General features: G+C 30.0%; 3 protein-coding genes and 1 non-coding gene across 4 annotated transcripts; all 4 read left to right on the forward strand.

The window, feature by feature from the left end:
• The first annotated feature begins 1,343 nt into the window (after nt 1-1,343).
• Nucleotides 1,344-2,903, forward strand: LOC115703311 (acetylserotonin O-methyltransferase). The gene is made up of 2 exons (XM_030630775.2): nt 1,344-2,297; nt 2,394-2,903. The coding sequence occupies exons 1-2, from the start codon at nt 1,488-1,490 to the stop codon at nt 2,715-2,717; spliced, it is 1,134 nt and encodes a 377-aa protein (XP_030486635.2). The 5' UTR covers nt 1,344-1,487; the 3' UTR covers nt 2,718-2,903.
• A 3,263-nt stretch (nt 2,904-6,166) lies between these two features.
• On the forward strand, nt 6,167-6,317 carry LOC115703361 (U4 spliceosomal RNA). The gene has a single exon (XR_004009133.2). It is a non-coding gene; the product is annotated as a U4 spliceosomal RNA (small nuclear RNA).
• Nucleotides 6,318-11,597: 5,280 nt separating this feature from the next.
• Nucleotides 11,598-13,634, forward strand: LOC115700239 (acetylserotonin O-methyltransferase). Its single transcript, XM_030627833.2, has 2 exons — nt 11,598-12,569; nt 13,046-13,634. The coding sequence occupies exons 1-2, from the start codon at nt 11,760-11,762 to the stop codon at nt 13,367-13,369; spliced, it is 1,134 nt and encodes a 377-aa protein (XP_030483693.2). The 5' UTR covers nt 11,598-11,759; the 3' UTR covers nt 13,370-13,634.
• A 5,590-nt stretch (nt 13,635-19,224) lies between these two features.
• On the forward strand, nt 19,225-20,948 carry LOC115700182 (heterodimeric geranylgeranyl pyrophosphate synthase small subunit, chloroplastic). Its single transcript, XM_030627765.2, has 2 exons — nt 19,225-19,832; nt 20,142-20,948. Exons 1-2 carry the CDS (start codon nt 19,488-19,490, stop codon nt 20,808-20,810), a joined length of 1,014 nt encoding a protein of 337 aa, XP_030483625.2. The 5' UTR covers nt 19,225-19,487; the 3' UTR covers nt 20,811-20,948.
• The last annotated feature ends 1,291 nt before the right edge of the window (nt 20,949-22,239 follow it).

The raw sequence follows: 22,239 nt of genomic DNA on the forward strand, positions 1-22,239 counted from the left end.
ATATCTTGTTATGACTATATCGCATTGACTTGTCAGAAAATACTTGTAAAAAGACAGAGTATACATACTATATAATAATATAGTCCATAAGCACTATATATCATAAAAATTACAATTTTACTCTTCTCGAATCAAAATTACGAAAATGCCCCTAAGACACTAACATAGTCTTAACATGCAATTTATCGGTATAGTTTTACATATTAAATTATATAATAATATAATTCCAAATTAATACATAATTAAACTAGTTATGGTTGCTAATCCGGTATCATAAACCTTAGGATATTACATTATTATTTTTTATTTGGTAAGGAGAAAATATATATATAAAAAAAAAAAAAAAAAGGTTACCATTAGAAAAGAAAAAAATGATGGAATCTTATTTATCTTTTCTCTAAGTAAAAAAGAATAACCTGAATCTTATATAATTTTTTTAAAATATTAAAAATACTGTCAAAAAAAAAAAATAATACATAAAAAAAATTGAGAGGATATATATATGTCAACATGTACTAAACTCCACATTTATTATCATGCTCTTCCCCCTTAATTATCATTTAATCAAGATATAATAAAATGTTTCATAGGAGCAAAACAAGCTTCCCTACCATAAAAATATCCCAAATCATAAGTAGTGCTATTGGTCAAATAATTGAACACCATAGTGAGTGGAATATATGATCTAATTTACAACTTCTTTCGACCATGTGATGCATGTAATTTTTCATAATGGCTAAATGTCACTAACCCCGGCCAATAAAATAACATATCTGTTTATCCAATTTAATATCTATATTCACAATATTTAAGTTAATAATTAATATAAAAATGATCGATTATTGTTATTAGGTAGTATAGTGCTTTGGGTAATATTCTATAAATTATTAGCAGTTTTTTTTTAAAAAAAAATTATTATTAAAAAAAATGAACCTAATACTAAATTACTAATGCTACATTTTATAAAAGTGCTAAGTACTGTAGTACTCTTTTTTTTTTATATAATCCTATAAATGGTGCTCTTTATTTTTTGCACTAATTATGATGACAAATATGCTTGTATTCTTTCTCTACTATAAATATAGTAATAAATTCATCAAATATTAACTATAGGGCATTTGATATGAGATTTAAATTTGATAGAAATATGAATGTAAAAATTTAATTAAATTTTAATGATCAAAGAATTTAGCTTAATTTTTAAAATTAAAATAGTAGTAATATAAATCCCCTCCAATACATGTGTTTTCATATTACCTTTATATGAAAATACGATTAAAATAAGAATGATATTCCAATATTTTAAAATAAAAATAAATAAATAAATAGTATAAAAATTGTTTCACTGACCTAATAAACATTTATTTTCTTGTCTAAAAAAATATTATTTATTAAAAGCAACCACTTTCATTATGCCTGCAAGTTTTGTAATTTATAAAATAAGAATGTTGTTAGACTGGAAAACTACAATACCACAGAGATAGACCATGGCTGCAGAAACACACAAAGATGAGCTAATATGGATACCAAAAGAGGATGAAGAAGAGCGAGCAAGAGTTGATATCTACAAATACATATTCGGGTTTGTAGAAATGGCTGTAGTGAAATGTGCCATTGAGCTCGGAATAGCTGACGCCATAGAAAGCCATGGACGCCCCATGTCTCTCCTGGAATTATCATCAGCCTTAGGCTGTGCTGCTCCAGCCCTTCTTCGCATCATGAGGTTTTTAACAAACCGAAAACTATTCAAAGAGATCAGAATAAACGAAAATATTCAAGACTCTGAACAGCCTAGTTTATACGCGCAAACTGCTCTTTCTCGCCTTATCCTGAGGTCTGGCGAGAAAAGCATGGCGACGTTCGTGTTGATGGAGAGCAGCCCTCCCATGCTGGCTCCATGGCACGGCCTAAGTGCCCGCGTCAAGACTGAAGTTGATGATTCTTCGGCGCCTTCACCATTCGAAGTGGCCAACGGCAAAGATGTGTGGAGCTACGCGGCAGCGAATCCCGGCCACAGCCAGCTCATTAACGAAGCGATGGCATGCAATGCTAGGGTGACGGTGGCAGCAATATTGGACGGGTGTTTGGACGTGTTTGATGGGATTGGTACCATCGTCGACGTTGGCGGCGGTAATGGGACAGCTTTGCGAATGTTGGTTAGCGCTTGTCCTTGGATTCGAGGCATCAACTTTGATCTTCCTCATGTTGTGTCTGTTGCGCTAAAATCTGAGGGTGTTGAGCATGTTGGTGGTGACATGTTTAAGTTTGTTCCTAAAGCTGATGCTGCTTTCCTCATGGTATATAATAATTACTATAATAGAACTGGTAAATTATAAAGTCTTTAATTAGTTGGTCTTACTTTCTTTTTTTTTTTTTTGAACATAATATTACAGTCGGTTCTTCATGATTGGGAGGACGATGAGTGTATCCAAATACTGAAGAAGTGCAGGGAGGCTATTCCTGAGAATAAGGGGAAGGTGATAATGGTAGAATGTGTTATTGAAGAAAATAATAATAATGTAGAAGAAAAGCATGAAGAGCTGGAGCTTAAAGATGTGGGTTTGTTCCTTGACATGGTCATGATTGCTCATACTAACAAAGGCAAAGAGAGGACCTTAGAGGACTGGGCCTATGTTCTCGCCCAGGCTGGTTTTAATCGATACAATATTAGAGCCATCAACGCTATCTACTCTATAATTGAAGCTTTTCCAAATTAATTTGCAAGATCGTAAAAATTAGAATAAAAAAATGCGAACCCACCGTAACTTTATATATATGCATACAATAATGGTGGGATTGCATATATAGTTTGTGTTTTATTATATCAGTATTTTAATTTTCAATAATAATAACATCTGGTTCAATTCTTAATTTAAATTAAAGAAAAAAAATACTGTTTTAATAACTTTGAGAATTTAATGCTATATATGTAATTGAATAAATTTATATAAAATAAAAATAAATAAATATACATATTATTTTGGACTCTGTATTTTGTAAATATTTTATTGAGATACAAAATGACTCTAATTTTGAAAACTAAGTTAGTAAATATTTATTTTTTAAAAAAATTAAGAAAATGACCAAATATAACAAATTAGCTAATAAAAATTATAAAAATATGTTTGTTACATATATTTTTTTTAAAAACGTAATAATTAAATGAAGTTATTTAAATTTTTTTAGTATTGCATATTATTATATTGTAACAAAAACGAATAAATATATTAAATCATTAAATATATACAACAATATTTGATATATCAAAACACTGAAAATTAATATACTGTAGTAATAAAATTATATATCAAGTTATTGTCTACAACAATAGTTGCAACAAGAAAGACAGTGGTTAGATTGGCTATACGAGATCCTGCTCGAGGTGGCCAAGACAATGCTGCCATTGCCGATAAGGACAAATTCCCCCAAGCAACTACTCAGGTGGATGTCACGGGGGACGGGGAAACAGCTGAAGTGGGCACTCTTCATAATATAGAAAAAAAAAGCATCGTGGGGATCAACCCGTCGATGAGGTAGAGTTTTACGAACTAGATCCTGAAGTAGTACCCCAACAAAAAATAGAAGACAACTAGAGGAGACTAGCTAAAAAGGAGGAGGTTTCACGTCAAATGTAAGAGGTTGTCGCGTGCTTGCAAGCTCAAGCTAACCACTCTGATGAGAATTCCCCTGCTAAAAAGATCAACAACACTGCGATATTGGACTGTCCATTCTAGTAAACAATAAAGGAAAAAGTGTCATGGGTGAGCCCTGAAAAAATCTATGAACAATGTTCCACAGAACAACAGAACCACAACCGACCAACCTAGACAGAAAGAAAGGAACACTTATGTTGGGTTTTCTGTCCAAATAAAACTTATTTCAATATAATCAGATTTACTAATTAATAAAAGATCAGAAATCATTTTATGTTGCATGATTCACATGATTTATTTCATGATTATGTTTAATGTATAAATTTTATTAAGTCCAGAACATATATATTTATTCATGAATCATTTTATGTTGCATGATTCACATGATTTATTTCATGATTATGTTTTATGTATAAATTCTATTAAGTTTAGAACATATATATTTATTCATGATTATATTGTCGTCAGCATAGTGGAATATAATCATGATTATATGTTCAAAAGTTTAAGTCTTATGATTTTTCAGTTCACTGAATTTAGATTGACATGATAATCGGTGACAAGGCATACTTACACATTGCATAAGTGTTATGTACTTTCCAGGGTATTGGCAAAGTATACCAGTATCAGATATGTATGGATTATACATTAGATTGGATCGATATTGATCTTGGATAAGATATCATAAACTTACCGTTATATCTTTCTAAGTCGACATCACTGGTTGATCTTAGGTCTATGGATCTTAATTCTGATATGGTTAGGTTCAGCTCAACTGTATTATTTATGTTCTTTAAATTGTTTGTGAAAGCTAATTACTAATGGTTCTGGCAGATACTTACATTTTGGGAACATGGTAGTTCAATTGAGTGGGAGTGCTAATCATAGATATGGAATCTATAGTTTCTACAAGTATTTAGAAGTGAAACGATGATTTCCTTCGAGTTTGGCTTGATAGAGATAAATAATTGAGATCTCATTTCAGTAATTATATTAGTTTACTGAAATATCATTTATAGGTACGCTTCTGCTATTTGAGTTCATCTCTTTAAATCAACAAATGTATTCTTTAGATTAATAGTTATGCACTTATATTAAAATATAATATATTTGTTTATAAAATTAAATCTTGATATTACATATTTTATGAGTGATAGAGAACTCTAACATTGGTGTTTTTTTTTTGGCTCTACTTTTTTTTCGATCGACTTTTTTTTTGTATGGATCAGATAGTGGTTAGAAGTTTTTGTTTATGTTTTAGCTCTGATACAATGTTATAATTGTAAGATGCATGATGTTCTATCTCAAAACTAATTAGCTATAAAAGAAGTAAGTGCATATCTTATATATATATATGATATTATATTTGCACACATTAATTAGCAATGCGAGACTATTTCTAATGCAACCTTCTCAAGTTTGAGCTTGGAAAATGTAAGTATAATAAACGACATTTAAGAGACTACAAAATTGAACGTGATTTTTAAAAAATCTCATAAGTGAAAATTGAGAAATTTGTGAGTGTACGTGTCGAAAAATTTGTAGATTTTTTTAAACAAGTTACAGACTCAAAACACTTAAAAACGCTCACACATTGGTCAAAAGATCCCAAATAAAAGTCAAAGGCGAATAGAGCGGAAGCTATTTAATTACTATGATAGCATATTAGAATTTAAAATAAGTTGAATAAAATTCCAACTTAAAATTAATTGACTACGAGTAAAGTAGCTCATAAATCTTATACATTTTATTATCTTTATACAAATTAATAATTGTAGACTTTCTAACAATAGCCACTTTTGCTTTCCACTGTTCTTACCGACAAAAGATTATATATTTAACTAGTTTTTGCCTTATTTCTCAAGTAGTTGTTGAAGATTTAGATTTAAAAAGAATCTTCTTTTATCTCAAAATAAATAAACTTTTTGAGAATCCAAAAAAAAAAAAAAATTCACTGAAAATTCGAAATATTTTTTTTTTTTTAAAAAAAGCAAAGAAATACCGATGACATATGAGTGATAGAGTGATTATTGGAACCATTAATTATATTGATGTCACCATGATATTATCTCAATTCTTAGCTTTATTGCTTTATATTATTTCATAAACATGTTAACACTCCATTAGTGTCTTGTCTCACCAAATCCACACTTCAATGGAAGATCAATTATTTCTAATGGAATTAGGTCATATATATATTATAATATATTTTTTTTGATTTGTTTTAAAATATGGTAAAAGAAATGTATGTTGTGATTCATGTTTATTTCATTTCATTAGCTTTTAATGCGTACTACAGATACTATTGTCAGCAATAATTTTGTTTGAAATCTGGTGTGGTATTAAAATAATTAAGCCTTTTATTCTCGTGCGTAGTAGTTGATGATAAGGTTGGGACCTGGGATTAAATCAATAGATATTGGCGGTACTCTAATTTGTCCCACATCGGAAAGCGATATTATATCACTAATATTATTGCATGATAAAATGACAGCTAAAATGACGTATGGAGTATCTTTGCGCTTGGGGCAATGACGCAGCTAGTGAGGTTCTAACCGAGGCGCGTCTATTGCTGGTTGAAAACTATTTCCAAACCCCCTCTTAGGCCTGAGTTATGCTTAGGCCTTCGAGAATTTCTGGAAGGGCTCCCTTTGGGGTAAAGCCCTACAATTTTAGTTCAAAATTTTATAGGTTATAATTTTATTTCTTTTTTTTTTTTTTTTTTTTTTTTTTTTGCATTTAATAGATATAAGGTGGCGTTTAAAGTATTAGAATGATATTTCAATGAAATGCTCTTTCCATCATTTTGGTGGAATGGTTATTCCAATGGAATGCTCTTTCCACCATTTTGGTGGAATGACTATTCCATTTTAAAAAGAAAGGAATGACCATTCCAATGTAACAAGAAAAAAAAATTTAATTACTTTTTTATCAATTTTTTTTATGCATTTTAAATTTTTATTCCATTTCTATTCCCATTCCTATTCCTATATTTTCATTCCTCCCAACCAAACGCCTCTTAAATGTTCAGTTTCTGTTCATTTCGTGAAGAAATCTGACTTCTACGTTTACATATTTTGCGCCACCTCAACTTATGACTAAAGACCCAATTAAGTTGATTTTTCATATTGCGAATAGGTATGGCGAGATCATCATTCTCAGTTCAGTGGGTGATACTCGGGGTATATGCGATGCGAGAACCGTTACTACTTGTCACACCGTTTAACAAATTCATGCTTGTCTTAGTTGATAGTTGGCCAATAATAATCTTGACGGATTATTTTTTTAGATAAGCTTTGCCAACTTGTATGATCTCCAGAAAAACCTTCATGAATTTCTCTAATAATTTCGTTAGCTTTTGTTGGTAATACACATCGCAGTAGAGGTATAGAAGATCCTCTTCTGTATAATTTTTCATCGACTATTGTATATCGAGGAATTGTGTATAGAAGCTTTCGTGCCTCAGTTTTGTCTGTGGGAAGTTCTCCATCTAACAAATATTTGACAATAGGGGTCATCGATGTAGGACTCAGATCTATCATGTCAATTTTCTCTTTCTCACATATACTTGGCTCGTCCAGTACTTCCATAGGGACCAAGTTTAATTTATCGAGGTCAAATTAAGATGCCACTTTTGCTAAGGCATCTACATTAGAGTTTTGTTCTCTTAGAATTTGTTCTATTTTAAAGTAATCAAACTTTTTCAAGTTCTTCTGAGCTTTCGAGCTTAATTTTTGACAACTTTTTTTTTTCTTTCTAATATAATCAACTTGAAGACAATTCCTAACACGAACAGATACAGAAAATGTAAATAGTTTTGTCATAACACCTTTAGATTAGATTATTAATAAATTTTATTTTGACAAAAAATCAGTTCAAGGTCCTATTTGTACCATTTTGAAAAATATAGGATCTATTTTGTCATTTAACAACATAGAAGGTCCAATTGGTAACTTTTACAAAACACAAGGTCCAAAACGATATTTACCCTTTTTTATAATTTAGTATCTAATAAAGTAATATTAAAAAATGTATATAATAAAAGAATAATAGGTTAATTAGGATTTTTATCCTCAAATTTGACATGGATCAAATCGTGTCTCTCGGATTTTTTCAGTCCGTTAAAAGATTTCCTAGACTATATTGAGATTGTTGAATTTAAGAATTTGTGTCAAATTTTGTTAAATTTTACTAGCGTGATAATTGTCTATGTACCAAATTGTGCTCCTAAACTTTTATTAATTTTAAGTTTCTGTTAATAAAATTGGACGAAACTCTTTAAATTTAACAATCTAAATAATTGGAGAATTTTTAACAATCTAAAAAGTTTAGAGAAAAAAAAAATTATAATTTGGGTTATTGTTTAATTAAAAATAAAAAAGAATATGATAATATTTATTACCTTAAAATACATCGGCGGACCTACATGGGGCAAGGGCAGCTGACCCCCTGACATTTTTGTGTTATAATATATTACGTAAGTTGTTCTCACTCTATGCAATACTTCACAAGTTCAAAACTGAGCATATTCTATGCATATTGATCTATATATATATATATAGGGACATGATTTTGTCTCGTGATTGTACTTTCACGGAATGTATTCTGTAATGTACGACAGCCGTTAGATGAGAGAGTTATTTAATCTGAGGGCTGAGATTGATCTAGGGGTAATTAAGGTTAAAAAATAATAACGTACCCTGACACTCATTTAATGTACCCTGAGACCCATCTAATGTACCACGGAATACATTCCGTGAAAGTACATCACGAGAGAAAATCGTATCCCTATATATAATGATTTATATTTAATATAAAATATTGTATTTATTGAATTATCTTGTTTAAATGAAGATGCCAAAAAGTGAAAAAGCACTTATTGAATTTAATAACTATATATGACTATTAAATGTTACATTTTTATTGTAACTATTATGATTACATTTTTTTACCTGTAATAGCAAGTTACGAATATGTAAAGATTCTATTTTTAAAATTAATTAATTATAATTAACTATTTTTTAAATAATTAAATAAATATTTAAGAAGACATTTCTTAGCAATTACAATTTATAAATATTTTTTTATTTATATATAAATCCCTACTATAATTATTTTAACAATTAAGTCTTCTAATTATAATATTTATAATTATTTTAACAATTAAACTATTTAATTATAATTATTTAATACTAATCAATTGATTCAAGTTAATCCCACAAAATCAAGCATTTAATTAGAAAAGAGAATTTGACACCGAGAAAAGTTAATTAATAGTCGAGCAAAAGATTTATCAGTCACATAGGTTAGTAATGTAGAAAGAAGAAAAGAAACATTGAAAGAAACCAATACAGTTGAAAGTTCCAAATAGATTAAGCAAAAGTAAAAGAGAAAAAACAATTAAAGGTCCGAGTAATAAATAAACTATAATATTCGTGGAAGGCATGAAGGTATACTCAAATTTCAAATCATGGAAAAAAAAAAATAATGTACCCAATAAAGGGTTATCCAAAAATCAAGGCAAAACATATATTTAAGTCACCAAATCCCTCGTTCAACATTGACACATTTACAAAGAAAACTCTTGGAGGGAAGTAGGAATTAAAACACTTTCTCCATATTGTAGGCCTAATACAAATGCTGCATGACATTAAGTCTCTTTCTTCTTTTTCACCGCATTGGTTCTCACCGTATTTTATTTTATTTTTTACTTTTAAATTTTCAAATCAAAAAAATTTAATAATTAAGAGTAATAATTTTAAGTTAAAATTATAAATATAATAAAATTTTAATTATGAAATTATATGTGTATAATTTTAAATTATAAATATAAAAATTTAATAATTAAGAGTAATAATTTTAAGTTAAAATTATAAATATAATAAAATTTTAATTATGAAATTATATGTGTATAATTTTAAATTATAAAGAGTTTTGTTATAAAAATTTAAATACTTTAAGTGTAAAAAAAATATATTGCTAAAAGATCCTTATTTAATAATAAATTACAAAAAATTAATTAATAATTATACTTAATTCAATTTTAAAATATAATTAGTTTGAATTAAAGTTTTATAAGGAAATATATTAACATGTTAATATCAGTTTATTAATTTTTATTTAATTTTCAAATTAATCACAATTATTTAATAGTGATTCAATGACTAAAAAAATTGTAACCATCTTTACAATAAAAATATAACCATTAAAACTTTCTCCAAATATATCTTTATATATTAAAAGTGCCTATCTAACGGCAATTCTTGGTTTAACAGAATATACCTTCACAATAAAAAGAATATTCTGTTAAATTTAACGATGTTAATAGGTTTATCTCCCGTTAACAAATAAACCCAATAATTAAATCCAAAAAATTAAACAATCTTTTTTTTAAATTAAAAAAAATTATCTTAACCACAAATCTCTCTAACAAACCGTATATCTCCAAATTATCAAATTATCTTAACCCAATAATTCTCTCGCTCTAATTTATAACGATCAACAACCGCAATTATAGCTTTGCACTCCGGTATAGGTTTTTAGGGTATAAAAGATTCGAAGTTGGTGTTGGGAAACAGTAGAGAGGAATTCAACGCGTGGATGAGTGTTGATTGTGAAGCCAGAGCCAATATAAAGCCAATTGTAAAATATAAGATTACTCGTGGAAGATGATGGTGTGCTCCCAATACATAATTAATTACCCAATTTTTAATTTCTGTTTTTGTTTTTTGTTTTTATTCTTTTCGATCATTGAAATCATCCTTCTTTTGGCTACAAATATTTATTTTGAAATTATATTAATATATACATGTAACAATGTTATATATGTATAACTAAAAGAATATATGTAATATATGTTATATATGTATAACTAAAAGATTCACGGGTTCGTAATCGTTTATATAAAGATATATAATTATGTACATATATCGTTGTTAGTTGAATTACTTCACATTCCTTCACGTCAAATGCATCCTAACCTCCACCTCTCATCGTTGTTATCAATTCTCTCTTTTAATTTTCTTGTTATTATTCTTAATTTCAAATTTAGCTTTGTATGTTGTTAAATTATTGAAGCTTCCGTGTTTGTTAATCTACTTTATTCTTATTATTGTTGCTGTTATTTATTGTCGGTTTAGATTATTGTCGGTTTAAATTATTCGTGTCGTACTCTCCATTTGTATATATTTTTTTTTATGTATATATATTATATAATTATATTATATATATATATGTCTTTTTTTTTTAAATTATGAATTTGTGAGTGTGAGTTTCACATTAGCATATAAGATGAATTAGGTCGACAAATATATAGTTTCTGCGAAAATTTAAGCCACCATAGACTTGATAATTTTTTTAGTTTATTTATGTATTTATGTGATTTTTTTTTTTTTATGAATAACTCTTTTTAAAAATAAATATATTTATATAAATTTAAATTTAAACTCTATATAAAATTAATACTTTTTTTTTTCTAGAAACATAAAGCTACAGACTAATTTTATTAACAATCATCAATATAAAATTTAAACTCTATATTAAAAAATACTTTTTTTTTTTCTAGAAACATAAAGCTACAGACTAATTTCATTAACAATCATCAATATAAATATTCAAGTATGAATAAATCAGAACAATTCAAAATCAGAACAAATAAATATTCAAGTATTTCAATAAATTCATAAACAAATAAATCAGAACAATTCAAAATCTCAAATCAAAAAAATTAAAAGTTTAGATTTATAATCTTTACAAATATGAAAAACTTAAATAGATCTATCTACCATTGTTGTTGTTGTTGCTTAGATATTGAATTCTTAAACAAAAACTACTAGAACTTATATAAAACTAATATTTACGTGGCTCGCCACGTAACTCTGATCTAGTATATATATATATATATATTATTAATTTACTTTAATATATATATTTATATCCCACCATTCCACTATCATATTTTGTAACTCTATCACCTCTAGATCCACAATTAAGGTATAAAAAAATATGGGAACATGCCAATAATGTGCTATATATTACAAACATGTCCTATATATATAACTATACCTTGAATGCAAAACTCCACACAAGTCATACAAAGTACTTATCATGGATGGAATACAAGAAGGAGATCATCATGATGAACTGACATTGAGACTAAATGAGAAAGAAGAAGAAGAGCGAGCAAGAATAGATATCTATAAATATGTATTCGGGTTCGTAGAAATGGCTGTAGTGAAATGTGCCATTGAGTTGGGAATAGCTGACACCATCGAAAGCCATGGACGCCCCATCTCTCTCTTGGACTTATCATCAGCCTTAAGCTGCAATCCCCATAACCTTCACCGCATCATGAGATTTTTGGTCAACCGAAGAATATTCAAAGAGATCAAAAACGACACCGTTAATGACAAAGGATGTCTATACGTACAAACATCCCTCTCAAGACTCCTAATCAAGTCCGGAGAAAGAAGCATGGCTTCGTTTGTGTTGATGGAGAGCAGCAACCCTATGTTGGCGCCATGGCACGGCCTTAGCGCTCGTGTCAAGGCGGAAGCAACTGATGCTTTGACACCATTTGAGGCGGCGAATGGCGTGGATGTATGGAGCTACGCGGCAGCCAATCCTGACCACAGCCAGCTCATCAATGAAGCCATGGCCTGCAATGCTAGGGTCACTGTAGCTGCTATACTAAACGGTTGTTTGGATGTGTTTGATGGTGTCGGTAGCATAGTTGATGTTGGCGGTGGGAATGGAACCACTCTGCAGCTGTTGGTTAAGGGTTGTCCTTGGATTAATCAAGGAATTAACTTTGATCTTCCCCATGTTGTGTCTGTTGCGCTAAAATCTGACGGTGTTGTCCATGTTGGTGGTGACATGTTTGATTCTGTTCCTAAAGCCGATGCTGCTTTTCTTATGGTACGTATACGTGTTAGTGTAAGAATCATACACACACATACATATATATATATATAAGGTTATAATTAGAATTTGACATATACTAAATCATACTCCTGAACTTTTTTAGTCGTTAAAAATTCACTTTAAACTATTGAGATTGTTAGATTTAAAGACTTTTGTCTAATTTCATTCAATTTTATTATTTCAGTGATTATTTATGTATTAAACTATGCTCCTCAGACTTTGATATCTACCAAATCATGTCCCTCGAATTTTGACATGTACTAAACCATACCCCTAAAATTTCATCAATGTTAGATTTTTTTTATTAAAATTGGAAAAAATTCCTTAAATTCAACAATCTCAATAGTTCAGTGGCATTTTTAACGATCTTAAAAGTTCAGAGAACGTGATTTAGTACATATCAAAATTTAGGAGTTAAAAATCCTAATTAGCATATATATAAATAATTATTAACATATATTTTTATGCAGTGGGTTCTTCATGATTGGGGAGACCAAGAGTGTATTCAAATACTAAAGAAGTGTAAGGAAGCTATTCCGGAGAAAGGGAAGGTGATAATTGTGGAATCTGTGATTGAAAACAATAAATTAGAGGAAAATGTTATGAAAAAAGAGCTGGAGCTAAAAGATGTGGGTTTGTTTCTTGATATGACAATGATGGCTCATACGAACAAAGGGAAAGAGAGGAGCTTGGATGAATGGGTTTACGTTCTTCACCAAGCAGGTTTCACACGATACAACGTTAGATCTATTGATGGTGCTGTGTCTTCTGTTATTGAGGCTTTTCCAGCCTAATATGATTCCCTTCTTTAAATAATAAATTAAGAATAAGAGTATTCTGGACATTGTTCCAGTGGAATAAATGTAAAAGTATTAGTATTGAGTCATGAATAAGAACATGAGTTATCCACTCACCATCAATTGATTTTGAGAGGAAAATTCATGATTCTCAATAAAATTGGTGAGTAAAAAAACATGGAATACATGTAAAAGTATTATCACCAATTGGTAATTGTATTATCACCTAAAAGTATAATATTTTATTCTATCTTTTCTTTTATATTGTTTTGGCTTTTTTTTTTTTTTTAAATATTTTAATAGTAAACACCTCTAAAAATTTATTAAAATAATATTATATTATTATTTATTAAGCTAATTAGCAATTTTTCCCTCGAACTTTGACATGTACTAAATCATGTCCTCTGAACTTTTTTGGCCGTTAAAAATTCCCCCTGAACTATTAAGATTGTTAGATTTAAGGACTTTTTCTAATTTTAGTAAAAAAATTCTAACATGGATGAAAGTTCAGGGGACATGATTTAGTACATATCAAAGTTTGACGGACATGATTTGGTAGATATTAAAGTCTGGGGAGCATGGTTTAGTACATAAATAATCACTGAAACAGTAAAATTGAATGAAATTAACCAAAAGTCCTTAAATCTAACAATCTTAATAGTTTAGGGAGAATTTTTGACGGCCAAAAAAGTTCAGGAGGCATAATTTAGTACATGTCAAAGTTCATGGGAGGGAAATTACTAATTAGCCTATTTATTATTATTAAATAATTAATTTTTCTTATTTTATGTCAAAATAATAAAATATTGAGAAATTTAAGATATTAACCATGCCATCAACATTTTTTTTCATATTCTTTTTCTTTTTCACTCCAATAGTGTAAGGATTAGGGTTAGATATTCAATCCACTCTAATATTTTTCTTCTAATTCTATCCAATCTGGCTAATTATAGTAATTGGATATAAAAAATTATTATCCGATCCAATCAAATTAAACCTCAAAATCTAATCTAATCTCATCTAACTACTAAAGCAACAAGACATATATTTATCAAAAATAAAATTCAAAATATAATCAATTGCACTTACATTTAATTAGAATCTATACTACATTAATACATATATTTTTTTTTTTCTATTTTCTTAAGAAAATTTATTTAATACTTTAACGTTTATTTAATTTATATTTATGTTATGTTCAAATTTTTAGTATTAATTTAGACTAGGAAGACTATAATGCTTTTAATCTTAAAATATATATAGTATACTTTTATTTTTTTTTAATCTAATTATTTCAACACCAAACATTAACAACAATAATAATAAAGATTAGTATGGATTGGTTGTACCTGACCAAACTGAAAAAATTATTAGATAGGTTATTAGCTTTTATTATTTTTTAAGTGAACGTGTTATAATTGAATATTTGTAACTTAATATTTATATTATATTGGTAAAAATATATATACTACCACTGGTCGACTAAACCAACCAATGCATATATATATTCGTAAATAGCATTTTAATTAGCTTGGTATAAAAAAAAAAATATGAGTTTGTACTTGAGACAAGGAAAATATAAGTTTGAGTAAGACATGAAAATATGAGGTTAACTATTTTTTTTAATGGCACTCTTTTACTTTTTTTCTTACAAAATATATAACACAAAAATATAAATATAATAGCAGGAAAGTACACACAATCACATGTATAAAAAAATATTACTATTATATAATGCGTTGTATTGTAATTGATTAATTATTTTTTATATTATTTATTAAATTAAATTATGTGAGACTCGATATTAATTTATACTATTAATATATCATCTCTTGAATTACATAATATCATAGAGTGCCCCTCAGCATTTTTTGATATAAAATCACCAATCAAATCTACATAAATGTAAATATAATTCTAAAGATAAAATAATTAATTAATTAAGCCTCAACAATAACGTGAATGGAATATATATAATCGCCCCAATGGGACGTATTCAGTACTTTTGTATGATCCATACAAAGATATATTAATAAAATTCTTAATATAAAGTTTAGCTCCACTATATAAGTAAGAAGATTTCTTCTAGATACTCACTCAAAAAAATATTTATTTATATATTTCTTCTACATACTGCAACCACATGTATAATATGCCTATTTTGTGACAATTATGGGTGATGAATTTTAAATTGGAACTTTCTCTTTATGAAAAGATAGTATAAAATAAATAGATATAAAAATTAATTAGAATTAGGATAAAATATAGAATAATATAAATAATTATAGATAAAGACTTATTTATAGAAAATAAGTAATTATGAGGTTAGCAATTAATTATAGAAAATTTGTTATATGTGTGCAATATGAATGTGTTATAATATTAACAGTGATAAATATCCACAACAGTAGTAATTCGGCAGATTGACTAGAAAAATCATAGCAGTATAATTTTAGTGGTCTAACAGTACTGTTGAAAAAAGTTATACTTAAATCAACAAGATTACAACTCAATAACAAAAAATAAAGGACGATAACATTAATAAAATAACATTATAACTCTATAACATAGATAAACATAAATTAGAGAATAGTAGAAATAAAAAAAAATTACAAACTCAATGCAATAAGCAACAAGCAAATAGCATATATATATTCCATATATATATATATAAACAAAATGTGAAAACAATTTCAAGATCACAATCACAAGTGATAAGAAGGGAAATTACCAAAATTTGAACAATGTTTTATACCTTTGTTCAAAAGTTTATTTTTCCCTACCACAAGCACTTCTGGATGAAGAAATAAAAATAGTTTTTTGAATTTATCAAGCTTGTATTGTTTCTAGCAAGATGCTCTATTTGATAGAAACTCATTGGTCATCAAAGTGAACTCAAAGACCTACATTTATAGTGTAAGTGAAACACAGTCTTAAGATTCAAATTTCCAATACCCCATGGTTGTTATAATGTAATGACCGCATAGTTAAATCATAAGAGTTCGAAGATAATTAAGGATTTAATTATTAATTTATGGTTATCTGCTTCTTAGTAGGAAATTATAGATTATTGTCAGAAATAAGTCTTAAAAAAATAATTTCTCAATTATGGAGATATATTTGAATTCTAGGTGTATTATATGCATTGTATATGAATTTTTTTTAATTCTTCATATTTTAGGCCCGATAACAATAAAATGCAACGATTTGGTCATTAGAGTTACTTAGATACAGTTGAGTATCTTAGAATTAGCGGGGCAAGATAATTAGACATTTAGAATGTCGAGATTATTCAGAGCTATAGTTTTGGTCCATTTTACCCTTAAGTGGTTATATTTTTCAAATAACTAACGTCCAAGTCAAAATCCTTTGCTGCTATGAATTATTTCTTAAGCATTACCTGTAGATCCTTCCATTTACAAACAAGTAACGTTAAATGTACTTCTTAAGGCTTTTTCTAGGTTTTTGCTTGATATTTGTCAAACAACTAACGTCCAAGTCGAAATCCTTTGCTGCTATGAATTGTTTCTTAAGAATAACCTGTAGATCCTTCCATTTACAAACAGATTCAGGAGATAATCTTTCCCACTAGTCTTCTGCGGACTTGGACAAAGTTAAAGAGAAACAAAGGCACTTTGCATCATTACTTGCTTTTGCCACTTGCATCATTCTAGTATATTTTGATAGATGGTCCTTGGGGTCCATTCTTCCTTCATAAAACTCCATTTGTGGCATTTTAAAGTGTTCCGACAACTGTGCATCTATGATTCTCTTCACACATGGTTATGCGTCCTCGTCTTCCAAGTCAAAACAGTTCCATTTTACTTTCGGGAGATGCACACCGTGATCCAAGTTTATTCCTCAATCTTACGTTCTAGATGTTGAGTGGTTGCATATTGAGACTCTCTTCCTCATATTTGATCATTGATGTGAATTCTCAAGTCATTCTACGAGGTCTGGCTTTCTCATTTCTAGCCTTCTTCTTTTTGGCATTCAATTGTGCCCAATAATCATTTATTAAGAGACTTCACTTCTATCATCTGATACCGGATGAACTTCATTAACATCATCACTTCAACTCGTGGAATTCTCAATATCATTTTTATCTTTCTTAGTGGAAGACTTTCATGCTTATACATGAGAGTTTTCTTTTTGCGCAGATCTGCCTCTAGAATCAGTCTGGTGACCTTGCCTTGAAGTATTGGTTCCTTTCTTTTTCTTAGGAGGTTGTTTGGCAGGATTCACTCACTTTTGTCGATCACTGGGAGCAGCTTTTTTGGAGGTTTATCCTGTTTTCCCCTTCCCTCTATCCTTAGGAGGATTATGAGGGTCAGGATCTTTATGATTTGTTTTCTTAGAAGTGTTCCCCTGAGGATTAGTATCATTAGGTATATTTTTGTCATGACTCTGGTTTTCTCCTCCAAATATCTCTTCCAACATCGCAAATTTCTCCAACATCAGTCGAGAAAACTCTTCTTGTTCTGCTAATTTTTTTTCAGTTGCTTCTGTTTTTTTAGCCATCCTAACAACTTTAGGACTTAGTTCAGGGTGCTCATCTCCCTTATTGACATCATCGTCTTCTGGGCCTATGGGATCCAAATCTTAAGATACTTCTTCTTCTCCTTTATCGATGGGTTCATCATGAAGGTTGGTTTTATCACACTGATCTTTCCCTTTTTGGTGACTAGTCACCTCAGTGGGATCTTTGTCGACCCCGGTCTTTGGATCATCATCATCTTGGTAATGAAGACTAGATTTTGTTTGGGTGAGTACCATAATTATTGAACATAAACTTAGATGGTATCACTGCTTTCTTCAGCTCTTAAATGAAAGAACCAAATATTTACCGAGTTTTTCAGAAAATCAATTATTAAATATAAAAGCTAAAGAAAATATAATTCAAAGAGAAATATATGAAGAAGACACTCAGAGTTTTTACATGATTGGGGCGTTAGCAAGCCTTAGTCCACGAGTCAATATTATTAAGTATTTTGCTAGAAAAGCTTAAGAGATTACAATAAGTATAAGCATTCTATTCTTTGCTTGAGGAAGTATGCCAAGATTTTTTAACCCTTTGCATGAATGATTCAATTAGTGTTTATAGTGTGATAGAGGTCATACTAGTTACCCATTTTCCTCTAAGGGGGAGTTTACAAATAATGCATTGACTTTGAACTTATTTGGTAAGCCCAAAGCATGATGTGCCTTATGTATGCTGACGTGGTGGTGGCCTTATCACGAAGTTAGCTGTTTATACCACGTGTTGTATTCATGGATAATCATTGACATATTAATTACCAGATTTCGAGTTATTTAGTTTTCTTATTTAGTGAGATTTCATCTTCCAAAATTCTTTGAAAGTAATTTCTGATTTTTTGCGATTTAGATAAAACAAAAAACTAGTATTGGGCTTCTAGATACACGCTAAGGACCTCATTCACATACATAGAGATAGTCTTTCTAGATGCTAACTAACCTTGGCGAAACCTCGTTTGGGTGAGTTGTATTGGTATTCTTTCGAGAGACAAAATAGATCTTGGACTTGATCCAATTTATTGAAAGTATATAAGAACCATATAAAATATATAAAAAAATACAAAAAGTTATTAATTATATTAGTAAGGGGCACATGTGTAAATAAGAAAGAGATATTTATTATAATGTAAAATTTGATTATATTATATTTTGTGTTAAATTTGATATATTTTTTTAGCATGTGTCAAATTTAAACTACATTATACAATTTATACTATTACTGGAGTTTGATTTTATGAATATGAACTGAAAAATAAAAAAAAAAAAGTGTATATACATAATATTTATAACACTCAATTAGAAATAGTCTAAGAGGACACCTCAATAAAATAAGACATTTTTTCAGCTAACTTAATGGTATCTAGCTAATAAAAGTGGGAAAGGGGGATTAGTCTAGTGGTAACTGCTAAGGTTGACTACTGAGTGAATACCCGCATGTTACCAATCTACTCTGATCGCGAAACACCTAATCATATCTCATCTGCTTCTCTCCGAGGAGTAGCAGCAGCACCACTACCAGAGGAAGCGTGATCCAATTCCAATTTGCCATCTTCATTAACCTTAACCAAAACGCTCAGAAATGGCGTTTTCAGTACTATCATCCTCTTCCCTTCTTTACCTCCCATTGAAGCCCAGAAAGTTTATCTTACCAATTCGATGTTCTTCACCACAGTCGATTTCAACCCAATCAAAGTCGACCCAATTCGATTTGAAGACGTATTGGACGACCCTCATAGCCGAGATTGACCAAAAGCTCGACGAAGCGATTCCGGTTAAGTACCCTGAACAGATCTACCATGCCATGCGCTACTCCGTCCTCGCTAAGGGAGCCAAACGATCTCCGCCTGTCATGTGCGTCGCCTCCTGTGAACTCTTCGGCGCCGACCGCCTCGCCGCTTTCCCCACTGCTTGTGCCCTCGAAATGGTTCGTTCTTATCTTGATTAAAAAACCTTACTTTATTAATTTCAAGTTAGCATTGATTTTTCTCACTTTTCTTTGTTTGTTCATTTTTTTATTAATCGGTTTTGGTTCTTTCTTTTTTTTATTACTGACCAGAAGCAACTTCGAGAACATTAAATTCTGGGTTTTATCCTTTCAAAAAGGAGAATCTGTGTTTAATCTAAGAATCTGTTCCCCCAATCCAACACAAAAAATTGAACAAAACAATACTATATAATCTTTTTGTAAAGAAAAAGTACCCTCAAAATTGACAAAATTAGAGTTAATTCACAGGTACATGCAGCTTCATTGATACATGATGATCTTCCTTGTATGGATGATGACCCCTCACGCCGAGGCCAGCCCTCCAACCACACAATCTACGGCGTAGACATGGCGATTCTTGCTGGGGATGCTCTCTTCCCGTTGGGATTTCGCCACATTGTCTCTAACACACCTTCCAACCTGGTACCCGAGCCCCGGGTCCTCCGCGTGATCACTGAGATTGCGCGAGCTGTTGGGTCTACAGGCATGGCAGCTGGGCAGTTCCTTGACCTGGAGGGCGGGCCAAACTTCGTTGAATTCGCGCAAGAAAAGAAATTCGGTGAGATGGGTGAGTGCTCGGCTGTATGCGGGGCATTACTAGCTGGTGCAGAGGAGGATGAGATAGAGAGACTGAGGAGGTATGGTAGAGCTGTGGGGGTTTTGTATCAGTTGGTTGATGATATTCTGGAAGAGAAATTAAAATCCAAGAATGGTGGGGTAGTGGAGAAGAAGAAAGGTAAGAGCTATGTGGAAGTTTTTGGTGTTGAGAAGGCAATGGAAGTAGCCGAAGAGCTTAGAGCTAAGGCCAAACTAGAGTTGGATGGTTTTGAGAAATATGGTGAGTCTACTTTACCACTTTACAGCTTCGTGGATTATGCTGCTGATAGAGGTTTTAAGATTGGAGATTCAAGTTCATAGACACATAAATTTAATAATAATTATTATTATAATTAGTCTTACGAATCATTTGAGATTAAAGACTCAGTATAAGAAGCTAGCCAATATCTCATTTCTTCCTAAGAAAACAAATATACCGCTCGATGTGAATTTTCTTTAGTCGTGTTGGGTTTAAATACGTTGTTCCTAACTTAATACTTCTTAGCGCTAATGAAGATTGTAGAGAACAAATAATATTATATATATATATATAGGTTAATTAGTAATTTTTCCTTAAACTTTGACATGTAGTAAATTGTGACCCTGAACTTTTTTAGCCGTTAAAAATTCTCCCCGAACTATTGAAATAGTTAAATTTAAGGACTTTTGTCTAATTTCATTCAATTTTACTGATTCAATGATTGTTTATGTACTAAACCATGCTCCTCAGACTTTGATATCTACCAAATCATGCCCCTCAAACTTTGATATGTACTAAATCATGTCCCTTGAATTTTCATTCATGTTAGAATTTTTTACTAAAATTAGACAAAAGTCCTTAAATTTAACAATCTCAATAGTTTGGGGAATTTTTTACGGTTAAAAAAGTTCAGGGGCACGATTTAGTACATGTCAAAGTTAAGGGGGAAAAATTATTAATTAGCCTATATATTAAACCCCATTACTGCTAATGAAGATTGTAGAGCTTAGCAGCTCCTTTTGGCTGTTTTACTAGGTGTCTAAAGCTGAACAAAATCATCTTCGTAAATGGAATTTTAAGGTATAATTTCAGCTAGGGTCATCTGGTTCTTTAATGGCCAAAATGGCAAATACTTGCTGGATTTAAAGAAAGTTTTATCTTTTTTACTTTTAATGACCAAAAATAGAAGTCATAATGGCAGCAATTTGGGACTTTGGCCATTTTCTTACATTTAAAATCACTGCTGTAATTTTTTAGAACTATTAAATGTTTGGGATGTTTTTATTGTCACTCCTTTAAGCCTTTTTCTTTACCTTTTTCCTTTTTCTTACCCTTTCCTAAATAAATTTCTCAAAGTCAATTTCAGTCAAAACACAAAAAGATAATTGTTGGATTAAAAATCATTTGTGGGCACATATGTATAATGTATATGCTATTATAAAGTGTGATACAAAATTAAGTGACCAATTATGTTATGGGTATCAAAAGGGTATTAAAGTGTCATGGAATTAATGTGTAGATACCATAAGTTAATTTATAATTTGTTGAGGGGCCAAATTATAAATACCCAAGAGTTATTCTAAGATGACTCTATAAATAGGTAGTGGTCCCCAAGAAACACTAGGGTTCTGTATTCTCTCCTTCCCCATCAGAGAAAATACTCTAGAAAATAGTGTATTCTTGGAAGATCAAAACCTTCTCTACAATCTCCAACAATGGCTTCAGGTTAGTGCTTCCGCTCATATTTTATCATCTTCTTCTTCTTTAATT

This window comes from Cannabis sativa, chromosome X, assembly GCF_029168945.1.
Source record: "Cannabis sativa cultivar Pink pepper isolate KNU-18-1 chromosome X, ASM2916894v1, whole genome shotgun sequence".
Classification (NCBI taxonomy): domain Eukaryota; kingdom Viridiplantae; phylum Streptophyta; class Magnoliopsida; order Rosales; family Cannabaceae; genus Cannabis; species Cannabis sativa.

What these genes read in the sequence shown, in the direction of transcription:
- LOC115703311 (XM_030630775.2), top strand. Translation starts at nt 1,488, where the DNA reads ATGGCTGCAGAAACACACAAAGATGAGCTAATATGGATACCAAAAGAG. An exon ending in CTGATGCTGCTTTCCTCATG is followed by an intron (nt 2,298 to 2,393) that starts GTATATAATAAT and finishes ATAATATTACAG; the next exon opens with TCGGTTCTTCATGATTGGGA.
- LOC115700239 (XM_030627833.2), top strand. Translation starts at nt 11,760, where the DNA reads ATGGATGGAATACAAGAAGGAGATCATCATGATGAACTGACATTGAGA. An exon ending in CCGATGCTGCTTTTCTTATG is followed by an intron (nt 12,570 to 13,045) that starts GTACGTATACGT and finishes ATTTTTATGCAG; the next exon opens with TGGGTTCTTCATGATTGGGG.
- LOC115700182 (XM_030627765.2), top strand. Translation starts at nt 19,488, where the DNA reads ATGGCGTTTTCAGTACTATCATCCTCTTCCCTTCTTTACCTCCCATTG. An exon ending in CTGCTTGTGCCCTCGAAATG is followed by an intron (nt 19,833 to 20,141) that starts GTTCGTTCTTAT and finishes GTTAATTCACAG; the next exon opens with GTACATGCAGCTTCATTGAT.